Consider the following 23,369-nt stretch of genomic DNA (forward strand, 5'->3'; position numbering starts at 1 on the left):
TTAATGACTCACTCATAAAGACATAAAGCCTCGTCTTTAAAACGGGGGGGAAATCTAAACGTCAAATGCAGATGTCCTGTTGAAATTTCACATGCACTAGCTTGTTATTCTTGCCATTTATCATTCAGCTCTGAGAATCGTAATAAATCATTTGTCGTTTCGAGTTTATGAGAAAAGCGCTTCATTCGGACTCTTTAATCTACTGACTGGATCAACCATGCTCCATTCATGCCCATTTGTTTTGCAACAAGCTCCGTGTTTAAATGTGTTTTGCATTAGTCATCAGATTTTTGGCAGTATTAAACTGTACCAAACTGCATGAGTGACTTTCCCATTTCCATTTAACCCCATTTCCAAAAACAGAGTCATGTTCAATAGTTTGGTTCCCACCCAGGGTGTATTCATGCTATTGATCTGAATTGATGTTCAGTAAATTAATTGTTTATGCGCATGACATGATACATCAACCTAAACCGGTCCGGCCACATTTCAACATGCCTTTGAATGAAGGACAATTCCTTGTGTTATGTGAAGTATTTACACAGACACACTAACATTTATACTGCGATTAAATGTTGAAATTGTCACACAAAATGTAAACAAAGATCTTGCAAACATACAGTCTTGTGTGAGGAGAAAACACAAGCTCACATTTGCATTCTTAATAAACAAACGATCTAGTTCTTATGCTACGCTAAAACTGTTGCAACGGAAATATCAGATGCTAACAAAGTGCACGGTGTTTCTGAAATGAAAATTAAATGGTTTACAATCATAAGGAATCAATACCCAATTGTTTTAACATGACCTGAAGGTTTAGCCTGTTATAGAATTACAACCTTTACTTAAAGATTGAGACGAATGTGGAAAATTGTGTTAAATATGAGCTCAGAATAACAAAAAGTGTCATTGCCAAACAGAAAAGTCTTTATATTGTGGATTGCAACAGGCAGAACCTGAAAGTGAAGTTTTAGATGGTGTCCAAGTGGTGGCAGCATCGGCTATGTTAAAACCTTGTTTAATAGCACTGAGTGTGAGAAGCTGTCTGTCTGACAGAAGATCAGTGGATGCCGCTAATATTCATCTCTCAGCTGACAGATCTGACGTGTGCTTGGGGGGGAAAAAAAAAACGTGGGTTGTTATTAAAGGGATACTCCACTTTTTTTGGAAATAGGCTCATTTTACAACTCCCCCAGAGTTAAACTGTTGAGTTTTACCGTTTTTGAATCCATTCAGCCGATCTCCGGTTCTGGCGGTCCCACTTTTAGCATAGCTTAGCATACATCATTGAAGTGGACAAGACCATTAGCATTTCTCCAAAAAAAATGACCAAAGAGTTTCGATATTTTTCCTATTTAAAACTTGACTCTTCTGTAGTTACATCGTGCACTAAGACCGACGGAAAATGTAAAGTTGGGATTTTCTAGGCTGATATGGCTAGGAACTATACTCTCATTCCTGCGTAATAATCAAGAAACTTTACTGCCGTACCATGAGAGCAGCAGGCGCAGGCACTTAGTCCCGGTCACGTTGGAAGTTACCGAGCTGGGGACTATTTTCAGGCGCTGCGTCATATTACGCCTGCTGCACTCATGGTACGGCAGTGAAGTTTCTTGATTATTACGCAGGAATGAGAGTATAGTTCCTAGCCATATCGGCCTAGAAAATCGCAACTTTACATTTTCCGTCGGTCTTAGTGCACGATGTAACTACAGAAGAGTCAAGTTTTAAATAGGAAAAATATCGAAACTCTTTGGTCATTTTTTTTTTGAGAAATGCTAATGGTCTTGTCCACTTCAATGATGTATGCTAAGCTATGCTAAAAGTGGTACCGCCAGAACCGGAGATCGGCTGAATGGATTCAAAAACGGTAAAACTCAACAGTTTAACTCTGGGGGAGTTGTAAAATGAGCCTATTTCCAAAAAAAGTGGAGTATCCCTTTAAAGCGTTAAAAAAAAAAAAAAGTAAAACAAGTGAAAAGTCCTCACAGGAGGGAATGTCTCGAGTCAAAGTGGGAAAGTTGGCGACACATGTGGAATATTATTGCTATTGAAATGATAAGGAACAAAAGGATTAGAGTTTTTTTGTGCGAAAAAACACAAAAACGACTTTATTCAACTATTCATTTCCTTCTGTTGGCCTCGAGATTTCACGTAGTGTAACAGCGCAGCGCTTCTGTGTTGTACGTCACACGCAGGCTCACTATTGGCCGACACTGGTCATGTGTGTGTGATAAGTGTGATGTACAACACAGAAGCGCTGCGCTGTTACACTACGTGAAATCTCGAGGCCCACAGAGAAGAAAATGAATAGTTGAATAAAGTCGTTATTTTTGCACAAAAAGTATTCTCGTCGCCTGATAAACTTAAGATTGAGCCACTGTAGTCACTCGGACTATTTTAACGATGTCTTTAATAACTTTTCTGGGCCGGCCAGTTTCGATCCCTTAAGAAGCCTATGGAGGAGTGATCCAGCTCTCAGATTTAATCAAAAATATCTTCATTTGTGTCCTGAAGATGAACGAAAGTCTTACGGGGTTGGAACAACATGAGGGCGAGTGATTACTGACAGAATCTTCATTTTTGGGTGAACTATCCCTTTAAGTGTTTGATGAGTCAGTGCAGCACAGTCTTGAGCTTCTGATTGATCATTTGGGTGTGGTTGGACAGAGACGAGACGTACCGGGACTGTGTGAGGTGATGACGTCAGCGAGCGTGTGGCAGGGCACTGACTCCTGGTTGTTGTTGTCTTGCTCCTGTAATTTATCCACCGTTGCAATGACACAGTTCAAACTCTTCGCCACACTGGCCCAGACCCTGTCCTAGAAGAGTCAAAGCAAACGTTAATGGACCGACACTTACATCCCATAAACCAGCCACGGTCGCGATAAGCATTGATTGTGCAAGTGACCTCTGGAATGATAAATTAGGAGATTCACTCCCATTTGAGGCACTAGTCACTACTAAATCTTTACCGTGTGTGTACGTGGCCCAGACTTTCTTATATTTTGCATCTTCTGTGCTGATTATGGGGCAAAAGGCCCCAAATTAAAAACAGCTAGACATGATGAATTCAGACAGGAAAATGTCTTTAACTAATTTCCGGCAACATACCAATCATTAATCAGTAGCAAAAATAATAAAAAGTATTAAAAAAATAGTAAACAATAAATTATTTTGCACATTTTATTTTGAATATTTTGCACATTTATATATTATTAAATATAAATAAAATATTAAACTGAATTATTTTGTATATCTGTATGCATTATATGATATATATATATATAGTATAATTAATTTGTACTATTTACACTGTTAATTTAAGCATACTTCTAAAGGTAAACACTATTTTATATATACATCATTTTAATATTTAACAGTTTAGCTTTGAAAGGTTACTTAATTTGCATAATTTATTTGAAGGATTGTTTAGAATTTTTTGTATTTTCTGATTCACTCCTTTCCACAAGTGTCTTCAACAACCAAATGATGATGTTTCCGTTGGCCTGTTTTCCGCTTCTGGGGCTTTATTACAGACACTTCCTATCTTAAATGTTAAATTGAGATCTAGCTGAGTTCAACAGAACGTATATAGATCCTTATTGAAAGGGTTAAGAAGTCAGGATGTTTCTGTAATGTTTTTCATTAAGAAACACTGTGGAAGCTGCACACACACACACACACACACACACACACAAACACACAAACACACCAATTGGACTGACAGATTAAGTTACAAAGAGCACCAAAAGATGGGAAAAGAAGTGACGCAGGAGGAAAACAAGCGCGTTAAAAGTAAAAACATCTCCCAAAAAATGTGCGTTTTCCATTTTATTGTGCGTTTCTATGGAGAGAGAGACAAAAAAATAATACTTTTCATAATGTTTAATTAAGCACTTGCTGGTGACTACTACTACTACGTTTATGCAAATTTCTACATTTCTATTGGCTGATAGAATTAAAATAATTAAAACACAAATGTAAAACATTCTGAGCAGGGACGTGCACAGGAATTTTGTGGGGCAGTTGCTCTGACCTGAAAAAAGGGCACTACCCCCAAAACTCACGGGCTATATGAAGGAATATATTCAGTTGAATTTTGCCCATACAAATTGCCTTATCTGATCGTGTTTATTTCCAAACGCAATGCCTCATATTATGGTCTTATTATTATTTATAAAGATTGCAAACGTCAAAGATGACAGGTTTATGATATACAACTTTGTAAACAGTATACAAAATGTATTAACAATATGTTAAATGTCACCAAAATACACATGAGAAAAAGAGTTGCTCATATTATTGTTTATTGTTTTTTAATTATTATTATTATTATTATTTTTTTTTAAATAAATAATCTGGATTGAATTGACAGATGGGGAAAAACTCGCTTCTAATAAAATAAAATAAAACGCTTAGATTTCAGAAAAAATACAATCCTTTTTTAACCTTTTGGCTTCCCGTACATTCAATTGTGCTTTTTGCTCATCTGGGCAACTACGCATGATTTGTAGTATGATTGCGTAAAGGGAACAGGAATTCCGGTAAGGAACAGAATCGACTGCTACACCCAGTGCCGATCCTGACCTCCCTGTGGCCCTAAGCAAAATTCTGCTAAGGGGCCCTCTGATGTCGTGAGCTATGTAAACCATTTGCCATTGCCACAGTCACACCTGACACTTCAGCACTCCCATCCTCCCCCCTTTAAACAAAACAGTCAAATAATAAGTACAACAATATAGAACAGAATGAGGTTCAAACACACAATATTTATTGAATAGAGTATTTTCTATAGAATGTTAAGATAATAAGTGAATATTATTAAGTAAGTGAATATTAACGTAAACATAAATAAGAAGAAAATAATAAATAATAACCCTGAGCTTTGGCTTTTGGGATTAACTTTGGTTCTTTCTACAGCCTGGGCATTTTCGGCATCAGTATGATTTTTTTATTTATTTTTTTATTATGCATGTTGAAGCAATTCTTGATTTGTGGTTATTATTTACTGAGGGATGTGCATCCATTTTGACCAGTATGTCCAGCTAATCAACATTTTTCATTCAATATAGCCTATAAATCAATAGTCAATCAATGTCAAATTGTCAATACATTGCTTTCTATCTTGCATAATTAGTGCAGTTGTTTAGAGTTTGTAACTACACTGAGACTTGATAATCAGTGTCTTGTTTTAAAAGTATAATGTGTACTTTGATTGGGAGTGGCATCATTCACGTGCATGTATTGTACAGTATGTCTGGTCTCCACATATTTCTGCTTGAAAAATGCGAGTTTCATTTAGGCAACGCGCATATGAACGCATGATAACACACGCGACGCGGTTATGTTTTCCGAGCTGCAGTAAAAAACACCGTTGCACTTTGTCGTTTATCAAAATCAAACGTAATAAATAATTGTATTTTACTCTCACTTTTGTCAGCCACAAAGTGATGCAAGAGATGCACTGCCTGCCCAGCTAGGTTAGCAAGACCGAAAAACATCAAACTTTGCTGACATCAAACTTAGAGAGGAGAGAACACAAGTTTACCTGATTGTTGTTCCCGCAATTCACTCTCATGGTTTTTTTCTTCTTCCTCTTTTCGTGACCAGAAGGATAGTTTCGCTTCATTTTGTCGTAGATGTTGTAGCTACACATTTGACGGCGCGCTATGACTACGACACAAGATGGAGGCGTGGCCTTAAGTAATTTGCGTGGCCCTACGCCGGTCGCGTGCAGTCTATGGTCGCGTGCAGCGTTTGCCCTTCATACTGACTTTCACTTTCGGTGCCCGAATGGAAGTGAATGAGGCTTTGCGATTTTTTTTTTTTTTTTTAATCTAGGCCTACGTGAAATTCTGCATCCATTGTACGATTTAATTTTTTTCTCGGAAGGGCAACTTGAGTGAGAAGGGCAACTTGAGTGAGAAGGGCATATGGGCAGTTGCCCGGGCAACCTGAGCAACCCCCCTGTGCACGTCCCTGATTCTGAGAGAAAAACGACAACATCCTTCCTCTATGAACATTGGGGGAAGTCTAGCTAGAACTAACTTCAGGCTTTACTCTCCCTCTTGTGAGTGGAGCTCAAGGGCACACAAGTTATTTTGGCATTGATTAGAGATGCTTGTCTTATTTTGGCCTCTAATCCTCTCCTGTTAGCCATGGTTATGACTAGGGATGCACCGAATCCAGATTTGTGGGGTTCGGCCGAATACCGAATCCACTGGTTAAGATTCTGCCGAATCCGAAACCGAATACCGAATCCTACTCTCATCCTCAGTCCATTAACACAGTAAACACATTAATGAAGTAAACAAAGTGGATTTTTCATTTTATTTTATTACTGTAAATAATAAACACTACTTTTACTTTTATAACTGTAAAAAAAAAAAAAAAAAAAAAAAAAAAAGAATAAGCAACATTATGCATTTTAACAGCGGCGATGTTGTGTAGCCTATTTAGAGTCCTTGACTCCTTGCCACCATGAGACAAATCGGCATTGCAAATTGAACATGTAGCTCGACTTGAATTGCCTTCTTTCACTGCAAGTACTGCCAAACAACACTTTTTTCTGCTCACGAGTTCCATTTTCACTTTCTCACAGCCTACTGCATTCGAACGGTCCACCTACTGTAGCGAGTGGAAATAAGGTGTGTCCCCTTTAAGAACTGCGCGCCGTATGTGTCGTGCGCCTCGAACACATGCCCATGTATGCGGGTTATTTCTGTTTGATGCTCATTTTTACCTTATTTTGTTAAGTAACGCTGTGGACAGTAGAACGTGTGACAGACAGTTACACAAGTTCGATTGTGGAATAAAGTGCGAGTTGTGAGATGCCAATCGCCTCCGTGAGTCTGTCTGGCCTCTGCAATAACTACTACAGGCTTGTTCGACTTGAACCGGCGCTGCACAGACAGATGAGTTTATGACATCAAAGTCCCGCGAGAGCAATTCAAAAGCATAAGGAGCCGTCTGCTCTCTATTCGTTCACGCGGTACTTTGATGTCATTCACTGATCGGTGACTTCGACGTAGCGCGCGTAGTGCAAGCCTAGGGTTCGGTTCGGTGGAAAAAAATTCTGAGGTTCGGCAGAAACCGAACCCCGTTAAAAAGCCCAACATTCGGCCGAATCCGAATCCGAATCCTGGATTCGGTGCATCCCTAGTTATGACACACACACACACACACACACACACACATGAAGGCAATTACAGGAATCAGACACCACAGCAGCATTGACTAAACAAACAGAACTTGAGCTTCTTAATTCGAGGTTGTAGTTTGCGATTCATCCTTCAGTTACTGTGCTAAAGGGTTCTACGAACAGATGCTAATATATGTGCTGATGTCACTGGCTTGGTTGTTAACCGTATCCCTGTCTCGCCTCTAGTCCTGTGGAATGATTCAACCTCTCAAGATCCTATCAAATACGTCAGAGCACAGCTGCTTCTGCCTGAGCTGAAGAGACAACCAGCACACGAGAAGCACAACTCGAAACTAATATCAATTTACAAAAGAAACCTGTTCAGTTTAATACTAGGGTTTATTTAAAGCCCCCCTGTAGTCAATAATTGTATCCCTTAAAACTCATCTTTGATCACCAAAATTGCATAGTTAAACGTTTTTTTTTCCTTGAAAAAATGTCTTCATGGCTTAAAATAGCTTGAATGTAACTCGACACCCTTGCCTCATTTAGTATACGCGGTTCTATGAATATGCAAATGAGCCCCGCCTCCACTCACTCACATTTAGTTTAGAGATCCACTGGTTGACGATCACATGTTGATCTGATTGGTTACAAGGTAGTTTGTGACATCAGAAACACCAGCGATTTCAACCCGTGTTTTTGAGACTGTCTTTGGTTCACTGCAGTTTTAAGCAGAAAATACTCAGCAATGCTGTCGACTTATGAATTTGCACATGGTTTGTCTTAAAGCACATTAAAAACACCACATAGACATTTAAACAACATTAAAAGATTTAGGGGGACTTTAAATAGTAAAGGTGCTATTAGCAAACACCACTTATAAACAGTGATTATGAGCAATATTACTAAATTACTCAAATGTTTTTAACTAATCGAGTGAGTCATTGACTCATAAAGAGAGTCACCTGCTTCGTTCCTGAATGAATCAGCTGTTTGGATGAATCGGTTGAGTGAATGATTCAATGACTCACTCATTAAGACAGTGACTTGCTGCCATTTACTGGCGCTTTAGTTTCATATTTAGAGTGTCATTTCATTTTTCATGCCATTTCTGAGCTGCATTAAACAATGTGTAAATATACCTAAATGCCATTTCAGATGCAGCTTTAGAAAAACAAAGTTATATGGCCACATTGTTGCCTTCAAAGATTATGCGTAATAAATTCTATGTTGAATCTAAAGCTACTTTTTGTAATATCAATTCAAAGCTTTTCTCATCTAACACAATAATGACTTTAAATGATCTTTTGGGGGTAATTTCTCAACCAAAATTGACGTCCGATTAATCTGCAATTAATTCGATTAATTAATCGGCACAATCACGAATTCGATTAAAAGCAGTGCTGGGCAACGATTAATCACGACTAATCGCATCCAAAATAAAAGTTTGTGTTTACATAATATATGCGTGTTTATAATTATTTTGTATATATAAATACACACACATGCATGTATATATTTAAGAAAAATGTATTTATATATAAAATAGTTATATATAATATAAATTATGTATAAATATAATTGAAGAGTTTGGTTCCAAAGCGCAATAAACGCCATTTAAAAAAAAAAATTAGCTACTGCAAAAATCAGTATTGTATCTGGTTGGTATTGAAAAGTCAATGTTTAATCTTAAGTAAAATGCGATATCCGCCGTGTTATTCTGTCATGTTTTCTCCCTTTCTTTCCAAACCGCGACAAACGCCAGTCTCCCTTCTCTGCAGAATGCGATATATCCGCTCTCAACCAATCACAACGCAGCATTCCACGCAGTGTAAACTGTAACGCCAGCGCCTTAAATACACCCGGCTTCCTAGTTTTTCTTATCTATTTTGTACTTTTCGATCAACAAACAAACAAAAAAATGGCATTGATGAACCTGTGGTTGTTTCTGCGGTGGGTAAGAAACGTAAGGCATCGAAATCGAATCATTTACGTGAGGAGATTAAGAAGATGAGGCACTCGGGAGGAGGAAAAATGTTTTCAATCTTCTTTACAGTTCTTAATAAAAATATTATACTAATAAACTTACGTTGTTGTGTATTTTCAACAGTTTCAATATGAAAAAAAAAAAAAAAACGTTTATATTGATTCAATGGATTAATTGCATTTAGTAAAAAAAAAAAAAAGGATTTATTGCATTTTGGGGGGAAAAAAATAATCCGTTTTTATAATAAATCTTTTTAAAAAATCAAAACGTGGATTTAAATTTTTTTTGTTATTATGACCTACAAATGCTATGTGAAAGTTTGAAACAGAAAATAGTGGTTTTCATCTTTCCACTTTCTTGGTAAAGAAAACACATTTTTACTCAAATTAATCTAAATGGATTTATTGCGTTTTGGAACCAAACTCTTCATATATACACACAATATATACATGCAAATATTTCTTAAATATATACATGCATGTGTGTGTATTTATATATACAAACGAATTATACACAGTGCACACATATATTATTTTGGATGCGATTAATCGCGCACTAATTAAAAGTTTGAATCGCCTGATAGCCCTAATCTCTAAATTTCTGTCAGGACCACTATCGTCAAATATGATTGACAATTAGCAATTAGACAATTAGCTGCTATTGCATAAATACACAGAGTTGAACAACACTTGCCCATTCCTCCTCGTCGTACTCTTTGTGATGCGGGATGGAGTCGGAGCGGACAGGAGACGCTTTGCTTTCCTTCCGGAGGGTTTGGGAGCCGTTGACATTATTGCAGACGGTGTGGGACTCCTCGGTCACCCCGGGGGGCGAGTCGGCCTTGTGTGGGCTGGACGGAGTAGAAGTCGGACTTTTGCAGACGTATCCGGGACTTGCGGCATGCAGCGCTAAGAGGGCGCTCTTCACCAGCTCGTCTTTCAGAGCGTGAACAAACTGATCCGTCTGCAGAGAGAGAGAGAGAGAGAGAGAGAGAGAGAGAGAGAGAGAGAGAGAGAGAGAGAGAGAGAGAGAGAGAGAGAGAGAGAGAGAGAGAGAGAGAGAGAGAGAGAGAGAGAGAGAGAGAGAGAGAGAGAGAGAGAGAGAGAGAGAGAGAGAGAGAGAGAGAGAGAGAGAGAGAGAGAGGAGGGTGGTTTTTTTATAGCATTTATATAACAAACATTTCATTAAACTATGGCGGAGCATGAGAGTGTGTGACAAAGATTAAAGGGACGGGGATGTGAAGCGTATCAGAAAACTAATAAGCAGACAAGAGCAAACAGTGATGGCTCAGTGGATAGAAAGAGAAGAGGGAAGTATGAAGATGCAGAAGAATTAAAGAGACACAAAAAGAGGCGCTGGTTCTTCTGATACAAGGTCTCGGCACAACAACAATATAGGATTCAATTAATCTTCTGAAGTGCTGGGATATTGAAAAGATCGCAGGAGAAACAGAAGGAGCAGGACCGATTCATATTCGTACGCACTTGTACATGTGTATATTTGGAGAAACACATCAGAGTAGGCAACAACTAGAAGTCCAAAAGTCTGATTTCACATTAAAAATCTCATCGAGTCGTGGAGAAACTTTACCGGAGAAAGAACTTTTTAATGTCAAATTTACTTATAAATGAAATCAAGATGGGACCAATAAAAGTCTGTGAAAATCTATTTGTGACTCAATTTCCTTATCAAAAGTCAACAAATAAAAGGATTGCAATGTTTCACTCATTTGTTTGTGTGCCGTTTCTCTGTGTTCAAACTAGGAAAATGAACTGCATTAGATAATTGTGTTAAACATACTTAATCTGTTTAATTCATTACAATAAAATCAACTAATTATTCTACGAAGCTGAAACGTTTTGGACATCTAAAAAATTCAAGGGCTCCCATTTTAGATGCTATTAGTATTAGTTCAAAATAAAAATTATACACTACAGTACAAACTCTACAAATGTGTGTGTGTGTGTGTGTGTATTAATTGACAGGAAATACTTTTGGGAAGTTGACAAGTCCATCTAAAACCATTTTAAATACGTTTATTTTATAATTACTTTAATAACTTCATTTATGACAAAGTAACATTTGTCACACTAGCCGTTTCTGACAGATTAATTTTCCCCGACTCCACCCCACTATTGGAGTTCGAATAGCTGTGCATTGCTTAAAAAAAGAAAGGAACCCAGTTAGGCCTCGCTTATCTTTTTTCAATGTAATTTGCCAGCCGTCACCGGTAAGGTTTACTCAGTGTCCTCATATTTCAGGGGCAATTGTACAGATGCTGGATGGGACATTTGCATATCACAAAATCAACGCCCCTGTGACCTTTTCACTTCCACACCAATCATTCTTTTAGACATGATAATCACATCCCACAATTCATCAAATTCTCCAGCAATGAACGTCCACGCTCCTTCTGTTTGTGTTCTCACCTGTCTGAAACGGCGGTGTGTGTTTTAACGCAGCTATTTTTAAACTCAATGGCATTTTAACGAGCCCGCTCTTCTTCACGTTCTCCACACTTTGAGTTGCTGGCAGCGAGGAGGCATTCCTGCGGGACAGTTTTTCATTGTCAGTGTCTGAGTGACGCCTCATCACGCGTCAGGATCGGAAGCTTGTCATTACCGAAACACACATTCTTGAGAACAGGAATTTGTTGCAAGCGTTGTTTCTCAGAGCTGTGCAACAGTGACAGGAGGCGAAGAGACACAAACTTTCTTTCGCCACTTCAATAGTTTGCAAAGTTTGCCCTCTCCTTGCCACACTTTCTGGGAGAAAATAACCATGAAACCTGTTTTACTTTTGATTTATTTTCATTTAAATGCACCAATTTAACAGTTAACTACTATATGCACTTATATATTGATGCATAAAAATATAAAAAAAAAAAATTAATCGAGAAAACCTTCAAATTAAAATGAAGTATTCGAAACAATGCAAATGTCGTTTGGTCAAAATAATAATAAATAATAAAACAAAAATAATAAAATTGAAATATGAAATGTGAAAATACAATAAAGTAAAAAAGAAAAGAAATATTTTGAATCAACTTCTTTACAATTGCTGTTTGGTCAAAATAATAAAGAATAAAACAAAAATGATAACATAAAATAATGGTTAATGGGATAGCTCTAAAAAATAAATAATAAATAACTTGGTTGTAAATTGTTTGGAATAAAACATTTTTTTTGAATGAACTTCATTACAATTGGTGTTTAGTCAAAATAATAATAAAATAAAAAAAATCAACTGCTGTTTGGTATTATATATATATATATATATATATCATTTTTAACTTAATTAGATACAATTGCTGTTTGGTCAAAACAATAAATAATGAAAAAATATCTAAATAAAATAAATAAACTGCTGTTTGGTATAAGAAAAATAACAAACATATATTTTGTATAAGCTCCATTGCAATTGCTGTTTGTTAATCAACAGCTCTAAATAAATAAATAAATTATATGGTTCTTAAACATTTTTAACCTAATTAGATACAATTGCTGTTTGGTCAAAATAATAAATAATCAAAAACAAAAACAAAATATATATAAAAAAAAAACAAATTAGTTACAATTGCTGTAATATATATATATATATATATATATATATATATATATATATATATATATATATATATTTTTTTTTTAAACCAATTAGTTACAGTCGATGTTTTGTAAATGTGATGGCTCAACACAAATAAATATATAAATGATTAATTGTTTGTAAATTGGTTGTAAATTGTTGTTTGGAATAAAATAGAATAAATCAAATAAAAAGGTAATAAAATGAAATAATTGCCACGCCCTAGACTGTGTGTAGAGATCTAATGCAACATCGACACGCACCCACTCACACACACACACACACACACACACACACACACACACACACACACACACACACACACACACACACACACACACACACACACACACACACACACACACACACACACACACACACACACACACACACACAGGCTCACGGTTGGAGATTTCAATCAGCTTGAGCGTCTGATCACGCGGGACGTCACACTTTAATCAGGAGGTGAAGAGAGGCGGGCGAGAGAATGAAGAAATGAAGGCGGCTGATTGCACACACTCCTCTGTGTCAGAAACAATCCCTGTGTCACAGACCACTAGATGTAATCCATTAATTACAAACATACGACACCAACGCCTCCAAACCAGATCCTCGGCCTGGTGCTTCTGCTGGGTCTGGCAGAGGGGAACGTGACAGACCGATGGCCGCGTGTCAAAAGAGCCTCTGTGTTTGCAAACTGACCCGTTTCAGGCCAAGACTCGGTGGTCTCAGTGAACGGGACGACGTGGCTTAATGACAGGAACATGCTGTGTTTGTTCATCCTAAATCTGCCCTCACAAACACGTGATACAACAGAACAGGTTTAGTGAGCATACAATTTGGTTTAATTTACATGCCACCATGGTTTTTGTTCACTGTACCACGGTAAAACCATGTTTCTATGCCTTACATGATAGTAATACCATTAAAAGAACTATGGTACCATGGTATTACCCTCTGATACAATTCCTGTACCAACTGAGTGTTATTCACTGGCAGGAACACTATGGTTTCTGTCAGTCGATCAGCAGCAGCTTCACAATGTGTGACAGTAATGTATTTCATTAGAAAAGATATTTGCCCTTAAAGCATGAACATTTGCAGGACTATTAATAGACGCACAATCAGCCACACGATTCAGACTCATTTTACATTTATGCTCCCAAACCACCGTTTTAAAGATTAATACTTTATTGAAATTTTTACTTTTGCTTTAAAACTTTATGTAATTCCAAATTGACTCGGGTATTCAAGGACACTGGCGGAAATAGTCCTTCGTATAAAGATTTTTCTATGAGTCATAGTAATACCATAATGAATATTTCCAGTTATTATCGTGAAGGAAAAAAAAGGGTGAAAAAAATTAAATAATAACTAAATATGTGACCTGATCCAGCAAAATGAGTCATAGTGACCCAAATTTAAAAATTGAGATTTTGGTATTAATGGAAAGAGGAGACCATAAGCTTTCAATTGATATCCAAGTCAAAGTCATACCTTGAATGGTTGTAAAGATATACACATTTGAATTATGGTCGTCTGCCCTCTTTTTCCAATTGAAAACCTGAGAAAATCGCTTTTAAAGTTTTTTGCCCATTTTTTGTTGATATCTTTCAAAATCCATTACATTTAAAGGGATAAACTATTCATTTTACAGCTTATTTTGACCAAAGACATTAATATATAAATGCTATTAAACCAGGCTGAAGCTCAAATTATTTTAAAGTTTTTATTTGAATAAATAATTTAACAGTAGGCCTACCTTTTACAAAAAATGTACTAAAATCAGAAAGATTGAACAGAGGTGCTACATTTTTGCTTGAGAGAGAGGGTGTGTTTGTCTGTCTGTGTGTGTGTGAGAGAGAAAGTGAGAGGCAGAGAGACAAGGAAACAGAGATCAAATAATGCTAGTCTATGCAATCATATCTTAGTGTAGGCTAGTTGACAATAACAGCGTAACAAATTCATAACGGAGATACCAGTTAAATATTGGGTTAATCAAACACATTAATGGATTTTCCTTGCAGATAAATAGCTACACTCATTCACATTTGTCAATCACGTTATGTCAATCACGCGTGCACACTACGAAACTTTCAACCATTATATCAAAACAATCGTAAGTTTTTCGCATCCGTAGCAAGCAGTTTGAATGGTGTTTTGACAATTCGGAGCCACCGAATCAATACGAAAAAACGCATACGAAAAAAACGCGGACTCAGTGTGCAATGGCCAGGGGGCTTGATGACGCTTTGGCAACTTTGCTCACTTTTGACAGCGACATTTCTCAAATTAATGATATTTAAAGTAACAACAGGTAACTTTTCAACCTTCATAATATATTTCCAAGTCTCTTGTGATGGTACATCGACTTACAATAGGTTGAATGACACGTCTGCCATAGCCTGACGGGGTCTGTAGCGTTTTTAATCGTACTTTTAAACTTCGGGTTTCGGGTTGTAACCGGCGAACAAAGAGAACTACAAAATTCGACTGCTTTACGGCATATACGTCACTTCCACCACCACCCCCACTTCCTTAAAATCGGACTTGCGAGCCAAATGTTATAGTCATGGCCGAAGCAGCACAGAAAAACAAGAAAGCAAAGGTTTTATCGGAGCAAAGCAAAAAGAGAAAAAGAGAAAGTGATCGCGTTAAAGGCAGAACGAGGATCAACATTGCAGAGCTGCCAACTCACGCATTGGCCGTGAGACACCCGCATTTGATTGGTTTCACACGCTCACACGCCACACCCCCGGTTTCTCACGCTAAATTGTCAACCCGGTCGGTCAAATGCCTGAAAGATGAGTTTATCTATAGATCTACCTGTTGAGCCACTCGTGATCGACAAGTTATACCGCAAATTAGTTCAAATCTCCCGGAATCTAGAGCGAGCGCGCACGCGAGACAGAGACTGTGCTCCAACGCGCGCGGACGGCAGAGAGAGAAAGCGAGCGAGAGACCTTGCGTGTGCAGGGAGCATCGAACCCCCCATCGAAAAAAGAATGCCTCTCTCTAACCTCTCTAATTCGCTCGAGTAGTAGCGAATTATCAATCTGGTAGCTAGTAAACGATATTCTAGTTTTTGATGGTTAGCTATCGCTAGTATTCTCGTTCTGATTTGAACTTTGCAATCGATGAAATGCAAATAGCAAATGTTTGACCTAAAAAGTGTAGTCTACTCAACATGTACAAAGAAAGGAGGAAGATTATTAATAAAATCATATTTTAGGATACCTAACATGTCTGTGATATTTGTTTATTTGTCTTGCCTCAAGCTATAATGCAAATCGATTTGTAAAATTTGCAGATTCATTTATGGTAGCTTGATATTATAATATTGACGATATATGGTTATTATCTACCACTCAAACATTGCATTGAAGTATCATATAGATTCAGTAAAACGGTAACCAATAGACTAGGCTACTATAATGACGCTGGCTTGTAAACGTGAGCATCGCGATCATTTGTCGTTAGAAAAAAAAATAAAACCCATGAAATTATATTCATATGACATGCTGAAATATATGCCACTGTACCTGGGATGAAGACATTTCACACGCGATGCAAGCAGAACACCTGCATGTGACCTCCTCCTACAGTGTTCAGGGCTATCCTGGTTGTCAACAATTGCACGTGCATGTAGGATGACAGAGTTTACGACAGTAGTAGAGGACAATACTGTTTTCCAACTGTAGGGGGAGCCCGAGAGCAAAAGCTATCTGTTGTTACTTTAATGTTTCTGAGGAGATCTGCTAGCTTGTTTATTACACAGAGCGCTCGCTGCGAGTCTGACAGGAGGGTGGCTGGACCAATCGCGTGCCGGTCAGTCGAAACGGCTTCCCATCGACAAATGATCAGCATTTGTGTACATTTCCAAGCTTTTTGATTGGTTCTATACAACGTGTAACACCATTTAAAGAGCAGAGATAGTGATGTTTCAGGGGATACCCGGGAAATGCTCAGAGGTGACGAGAGGAGTTGAGAAAAGCAGTTCATTTCCAGCGAATTTAGTAAAACTTTGTAAACTTTAATAGTAATTTAAATACCTTTACTCAATTATCTGGACTACGAAACTTTGGGAGATTATTTTTGAATGTCTGTTCTTTGAAATTAGCAAAAAAAAAAAACAACAACAACTATTATTTCATTGTTTTTCCACATAATCGGCCCATATCTTAAAACAGAACGTTGCGACTTCCGACTCATTTCGCCAGATCGGGTCACATATGTTATTATATACATTTATTTTTAATGAGAATGTTTCTTTGGTTTCAGTTTTAATTAACAATAATAAACACACACACACACACATGCACGCACAAACACACAGTAAAAAAAACAGCAATATTGTGAAATATTATTGCAATTTAAAATATTATAAAATGTAATTTATTCCTGTGATCAAAGCTGAATTTTCAGCATCATTCCTCCAGTCTTCAGTGTCACATGATCCTTCAGAAATCACTCTAATATGCTAATGCTTTCCTGATTATTATCAATGATGAAAATATTTCATATTTCTGTAGAAAACCATGATCCGTTGTTCAAAAGAACAGCATTTATCTGAAACACATCCTCGTTCTGTCGCGTGTAACTGCGTGAGGAAGCTCACCTTCTCCTCCAGGCTCTTCAGGACGTCCCGTAGAGCTCCAGTGGAGCAGTGCTGGGCCTGGAGCAGCTGGTCGGCCAGCGCGGAGATCAGCGGCTGGAGCTGGGACACCACACTCAGGATCTCACGCGCGCGGGCCGTCTGATCCGGGGGATAGTAGATGCACTGATACGCTGTGCTGTGGCTGGAGGACATCGAGAGAGAGACACAAAAATGTGCATTTACACAGAATGTTTATTGCTTCTCTGAAGCGGCATAAATGCATTTACACAGGAATTAGAATCGTGGGGAACACCGCTTTGAACAGTACCTCCTGAAATGTATTAAAAAATAAGGAAATAATAGCCTAAACAATTAAATAAATATACGCATTTATTTAATGCTCGCCTTGCGAACTCTCCTGTTCGAACTCGTTCATCAAAATGAACAAATCTTTTTTTGAGTCAATGACTCGATAGTCAATGACTCGAAAAAAGATTTGTTCATTTTGATGAACGAGTTCGAACAGGAGAGTTCGCAAGGCGAGCATTTGTGCTTATAACACTTTAACTTTTTTATTTATTTTTGAAATGACAGATCGTTTCTCTAGATAAGACCCTTATTCATCGTCTGGTATCGTTTAAAGCCCTTTGAAGCTGAACTGAAACGGTCATTTAGACCTTGAACCGTTTGGCTACCATTGAAGTCCATTATATGGAGAAAAATCCTGGAATGTTTTCATCAAAAACCTTAATTTCTTTTCGACTGAAGAAAGAAAGACATGGACATCTTGGATGACATGGGGGTGAGTAAATTATCAGCAAAAGTTTTTTTTAAAAGTGAACTAATCCTTTAATAAGAATTGTTCCAGCTGGGACAAATGCATCAAATAAATGGTGAGTTATTACACCGGGTAGATCACCGCTGGATTAAAAGAGGTTGAACGTTTTTTTTTTCTTTCTTCAAAGAGCCGAAAGGCAAAACAACTGAACAATAATGATAGCGTTGGCGTTTCTGGAAGAACAGCAGATGTCAAAGCCTTTTGGAAAATCTATTTGTGGCGGGCGGTGTTGATATTGTGAACCAATGTATGGGAAACACTGTAATATAATTTGACAGCTATCAATCATAGTTTAACCCATCCATCTTAGTAACACATACAGCTGTGCATCATCACAGTTCAACAGTGACAAGAGACCCTCTCAAACAGTGTCGCGCCGCGTTCCCAACGTTGTTTAAGCGACATATTGCGGTATATTAAAAATGAATATCATAACAAAAATAAACACTGGTATTCGGTATTACCCGTTATACCGCCCAGCACTAGAAGAGCGTCATCTTGCTCATCATCAAGGTGTGATTACAGCACTGTGACATCAATGAAGCAATCTGACCGGGAAACATATCTAATAAACCCAGACGAACCAATCACAATCCCTGCGTGAATACTGAACATCACGGCCTGTGTTTCTCAGCTCGGGAGACGCTGGTGGGCAATACAAACGGCTCTTTTAAAGGGAATATATCATGCATTTTTAGCTGTTCATTTCTTCCCCCTGATGGCCACTTACAGTTTGTAGCCCAAAAAAGTCATAATCTACTTTTTTATGACGCATTACCCTCGCTCTGACCCTCGGGATGTTTATATACACGACCTCTGTCTGCAAATATGACCATGCGTCTCACAATGGGCTGAAAGTGAAGGATGCCAAACATTAATTCAGGCCTCCATTTAGAGTATGAATATGTCTTACAATCATTTCCTACAATATGCCAATCGCTAAACAGTATGCGAAAAAAAAGAAAAATAATGTATATAATTTAAATAATAAATTAATTATATAGTTATAATATTTTATGTTTATTTTGTATATTCATATGTATAATATCATATCATTTATATATTATATTAAATAGAATTATTTTTTATTATTTACACTGATGATTGATACTGTACATACAGGCACTATTATATATATATATATATATATATATATATATATATATATATATATATATATATATATATATATTAGGGCTGTCAAACGATTAATCGCATCCAAAATAAAAGTTTGTGTTTACATAATATATGTGTGTGTACTGTGTATAATTATTTTGTATATAAATGCACACATGTATATATTTAAGAAAAATATGTTATTTATATATAAAATGTTTATATTTATATAAAATATACATTATATATAGGCTACATTCAGTCGATATACAGTATATACATGCAAATATTTCTTAAATACACATGCATGTGTGGGTATTTATGTATTAAAAATAATTATACACAGTACACACACATTTATTATGTAAACACAAACTTTTATTTTGGATGCGATTAATCGTTTGACAGCCCTAATATATATATATCAATACATGTTAAAATATGAATTATATTAATATAAAATTATAAATATTACTAAAATATTCCAATTAACAATATATAATTAAACTATTTTTAATTATATAGTTATACAAATTTATGTATATATTTTTTATATTTATATATATTATATCATTTATATATTATATTACACATTATGATTAATTTGTATTATTTACACTGATAAATGATAAAGGTACTATTATATATGTACATATATATATTACATTATACTATTATATTATATAATACATGTATAAATTATGTATATATAAAAATATGTATTATATTATATATATATATATAAATCTATCTACTGTATTTCATCAATACTGATATTATGGATGAAATACAGTAGGTAGATTTTTTTTGCATTTATAAGAAATTTGATATTAGATTCATTAAACAGCATCACATTTAAAATGAACACTAATTCGCCATTATAAGCGTAATTCTCTGAACTATTGTGACACTCACAGACCGTGTTTCAATTATAATCACACTTATTGTGCTTTTATGATAATTCAATTCAACCGTACAAAGGGTGCAAATTACTTTACTGTTATTAGTCCCATCTGGAATTCATTTATAATAAATTTGCCATTACAAATATTGCTCCATCAGTTACTCATAAATGAGAGCCCTGCCATGTGTATTGAAGTCAAACGCCAGTTTCTCTCAATATAGTCATAAATGTGTCCACTTGAACAAATGCATGATGATAAGTGCTTGAATGTTAGATAAGGCCAAAGTCACGAGTATCCGCTTTTAGTGGCAGTCGTGAGATTTCTTAAGATGGCGTCAAACACAGAACGACATGATCCACACTGGAACTGGTGATGATGAGGAGAACCTGCGGGCGGTGACATCAGTCTTTCCCGCTAGTTCAGCCGGCCACCGTCCGTTCGTAAGTTTGTTTGTGGTGCTGGAGTTAGTGCCCTGATCCTAGATCAGCGTATCCGGGCGAGACTTCAGATAATTGGCTCTCGGGAGGATCGCTAACCATCGCCGCTCTGAGCACAATAAAAGGCCTTGCTTAAAGAGAGGAGACGCACACCAGAGGACAGAGAAACATATGAGAGAACATCAATAACACAAGCTACCGGACTCATTTAGCAGGTCTAAAGTGACACAACACAGCAGGGAATACACTCCAAAAGTCAAACTGATGGTTAATGTCAGTGTAGGGGAGCAAAAAGTAGTGACTAACTTAAATACATTCCAACAAATTTAGCATTATAGACTGACAAAACTACTTCATTACAGTGAATCGGCTGGTAAGGACCAGTTCATTTCAATCAACTTTTGTAGTCCCACCAATTAATTGGATTAATCACTGATCGTATTCACAAACGTTTCTGCAAATAGTCTGTTTTAGAGAAATTATTTCATTTTAAAGAACTGGGGCATTCACTATTGATTTGAGTCACTGTTGCTATAGTGTTCATTTAGGTTTGTTTTAATCAAATTGCTTCGTTCCGGCAGCTCATTTTTATGAACTGGTTTTAAAAAGTTTTGCCGATTCAATTGATTCATTACTTCAAATTGGTTCATTTAGACAACTCATTTCAGTGAGTTGCTTCAAAAACAGATTGAATGATTCCTTTGAGTTATTGAGCAATTCTGTTCATTCCGACAATTCATTTCAATCGACTGGTTCAAAAAATGTATCTACTGAATCATTCATCCGATAGTGTTCATTTTGTTTTAATCAAATCGACTCATTCAGATAGTTCATTTCAATTAAATTGTTCAGATTCAGTTTTTATTTTTATTTATTGCTCCAAATGTGTTTAGAAATTTGAGTTTTAGCGACTCAATTCATTCAGACACTTCATTTCAATTGACGCATTTAAAAAATAGACCATTTGAGCCAGTACTCAATAGGGTTCACAAAATTTAATTCCAACCAGTTTGATTTTTAATCAAATTGATTAGTTCAGACAATGAATTGGCTAAAAATAGATTAATCAATTAATTTGAGGTATCACTCAAAAGCGTTTAGAAAAGTCAATTTGGTTTGATTTAGTGATTCAGTTCATTGCAATTTAATTTTGCAAAGATTCATTTGAGTCACAGTATTACATTTAGATTTTTTGGTAGCACAATAAATATTTTTCAATATTTACAGTGCATAAATGTACATTATCATAAAAAACTACTTCAGATCCTATTATTTTGTGTGCCATTAGGTATACTTTTAATGTACAATAACGCTGTACAATATGTGAACAACTCTGAGACTGATGAAACAAAAACATTCTAAAATCGATTAATGTCAGTGTCCTATAAATCAAGTGAATGTAGGACAGAGAGAGTGTGACGTTTCATCACAACACTTATTAGGATGTGATTCACAGGAAGTGGCAGGAACATGATGCCATCTGAGACCCGGCACGATGGCTAATGACTTGTTGGCCGAACACCTCAGGAGAGCCAGACCCGATCTAGCCTGAAGAGGTTCTTTATAAACCTAGCTTCAAGAAAACAGCATTTGTGCCACAGCCGACTCATTCATCACAAGCCCTCCAGCTTCTCCCAATCTCAAAGCCCAGACCCAATCTGCAGATGTGTTTTTGCATTTTCATTCACAAGTGGGCAAAGTAGATGGCAAAACGAGGCAGACACAATACTCGAATATCATTGGGAGATATAGCAAATAGTCTGATTAGCGTTGTAGTCACAGTCATTTTGTCAGTTCATTCAGCTAGTTCGTTTAAATGAAATGATTCAAAATAATGATTCACAGATGCAGTAAGTTGTAATCCGGAAATGTTCTGTGACATTTTACATACAAATTGTTTAAAATATAAGACAGCAGTAAATAAATATAAATAATTTTCTGTACATATTATATATATATATATATATATATATATATATATATACAGGTCCTTCTTCAAAAATTTGCATAATGTGATAAAGTTCATTATTTTCCATAATGTAATGATAAAAAATTAAACTTTCATATATTTTAGATTCATTGCACACCAACTGAAATATTTCAGGTCTTTTATTGTTTTAATACTGATGATTTTGGCATACAGCTCATGAAAACCCAAAATTCCTGTCTCAAAAATAAGCATATCATGAAAAGGGTCTCTAAACGAGCTAAAAACTCTAAACAACTGCAAAAGATTCCCGAGGCTTTTAAAAACTCCCAGCCTGTTTCATTACTCAAAACCGCAATCATGGATAAGACTGCCGACCTGACTGCTGTCCAGAAGGCCATCATTGACACCCTCAAGCAAGAGGGTAAGACAGAAAGAAATTTCTGAACAAATAGGCTGTTCCCAGAGTGCTGTATCAAGGCACCTCAGTGGGAAGTCTGTGGGAAGGAAAAAGTGAGGCAAAAAACGCTGCACAACGAGAAGAGGTGACCGGACCCTGAGGAAGATTGTGGAGAAGGACCGATTCCAGACCTTGGGGGTCCTGCAGAAGCAGTGGACTGAGTCTGGAGTAGAAACATCCAGAGCCACCGTGCACAGGCGTGTGCAGGAAATGGGCTACAGGTGCCGCATTCCCCAGTCAAGCCACTTTTGAACCAGAAACAGCAGCAGAAGTGCCTGACCTGGGCTACAGAGAAGCAGCACTGGACTGTTGCTCAGTTTTGCATGTCATTCGGAAATCAAGGTGCCAGAGTCTGGAGGAAGACTGGGGA

At 36.8% G+C, this 23,369-nt stretch overlaps 1 protein-coding gene across 5 annotated transcripts in view; it reads right to left on the reverse strand.

Annotated features, from left to right (window-relative positions):
* inpp4b (inositol polyphosphate-4-phosphatase type II B) overlaps positions 1-23,369 on the reverse strand; it is a 204,401-nt gene that overhangs the window by 51,660 nt on the left and 129,372 nt on the right. For all 5 annotated transcript variants that reach the window (XM_056247211.1, XM_056247209.1, XM_056247210.1 and 2 more), the window contains 3 exons: positions 17,338-17,518; positions 9,828-10,097; positions 2,684-2,822 (listed from right to left, as the gene is read on the reverse strand). In XM_056247211.1, coding sequence (XP_056103186.1) covers positions 2,684-2,822; positions 9,828-10,097; positions 17,338-17,518 — 590 coding nt within the window. The remainder of the gene's footprint in view (positions 1-2,683; positions 2,823-9,827; positions 10,098-17,337; positions 17,519-23,369) is intronic.

The sequence above is a fragment of the Rhinichthys klamathensis genome, unplaced genomic scaffold, assembly GCF_029890125.1.
Source record: "Rhinichthys klamathensis goyatoka isolate OS25496 unplaced genomic scaffold, OSU_Roscu_1.1 h1tg000044l_1, whole genome shotgun sequence".
Taxonomy (NCBI): Eukaryota; Metazoa; Chordata; class Actinopteri; order Cypriniformes; family Leuciscidae; genus Rhinichthys; species Rhinichthys klamathensis.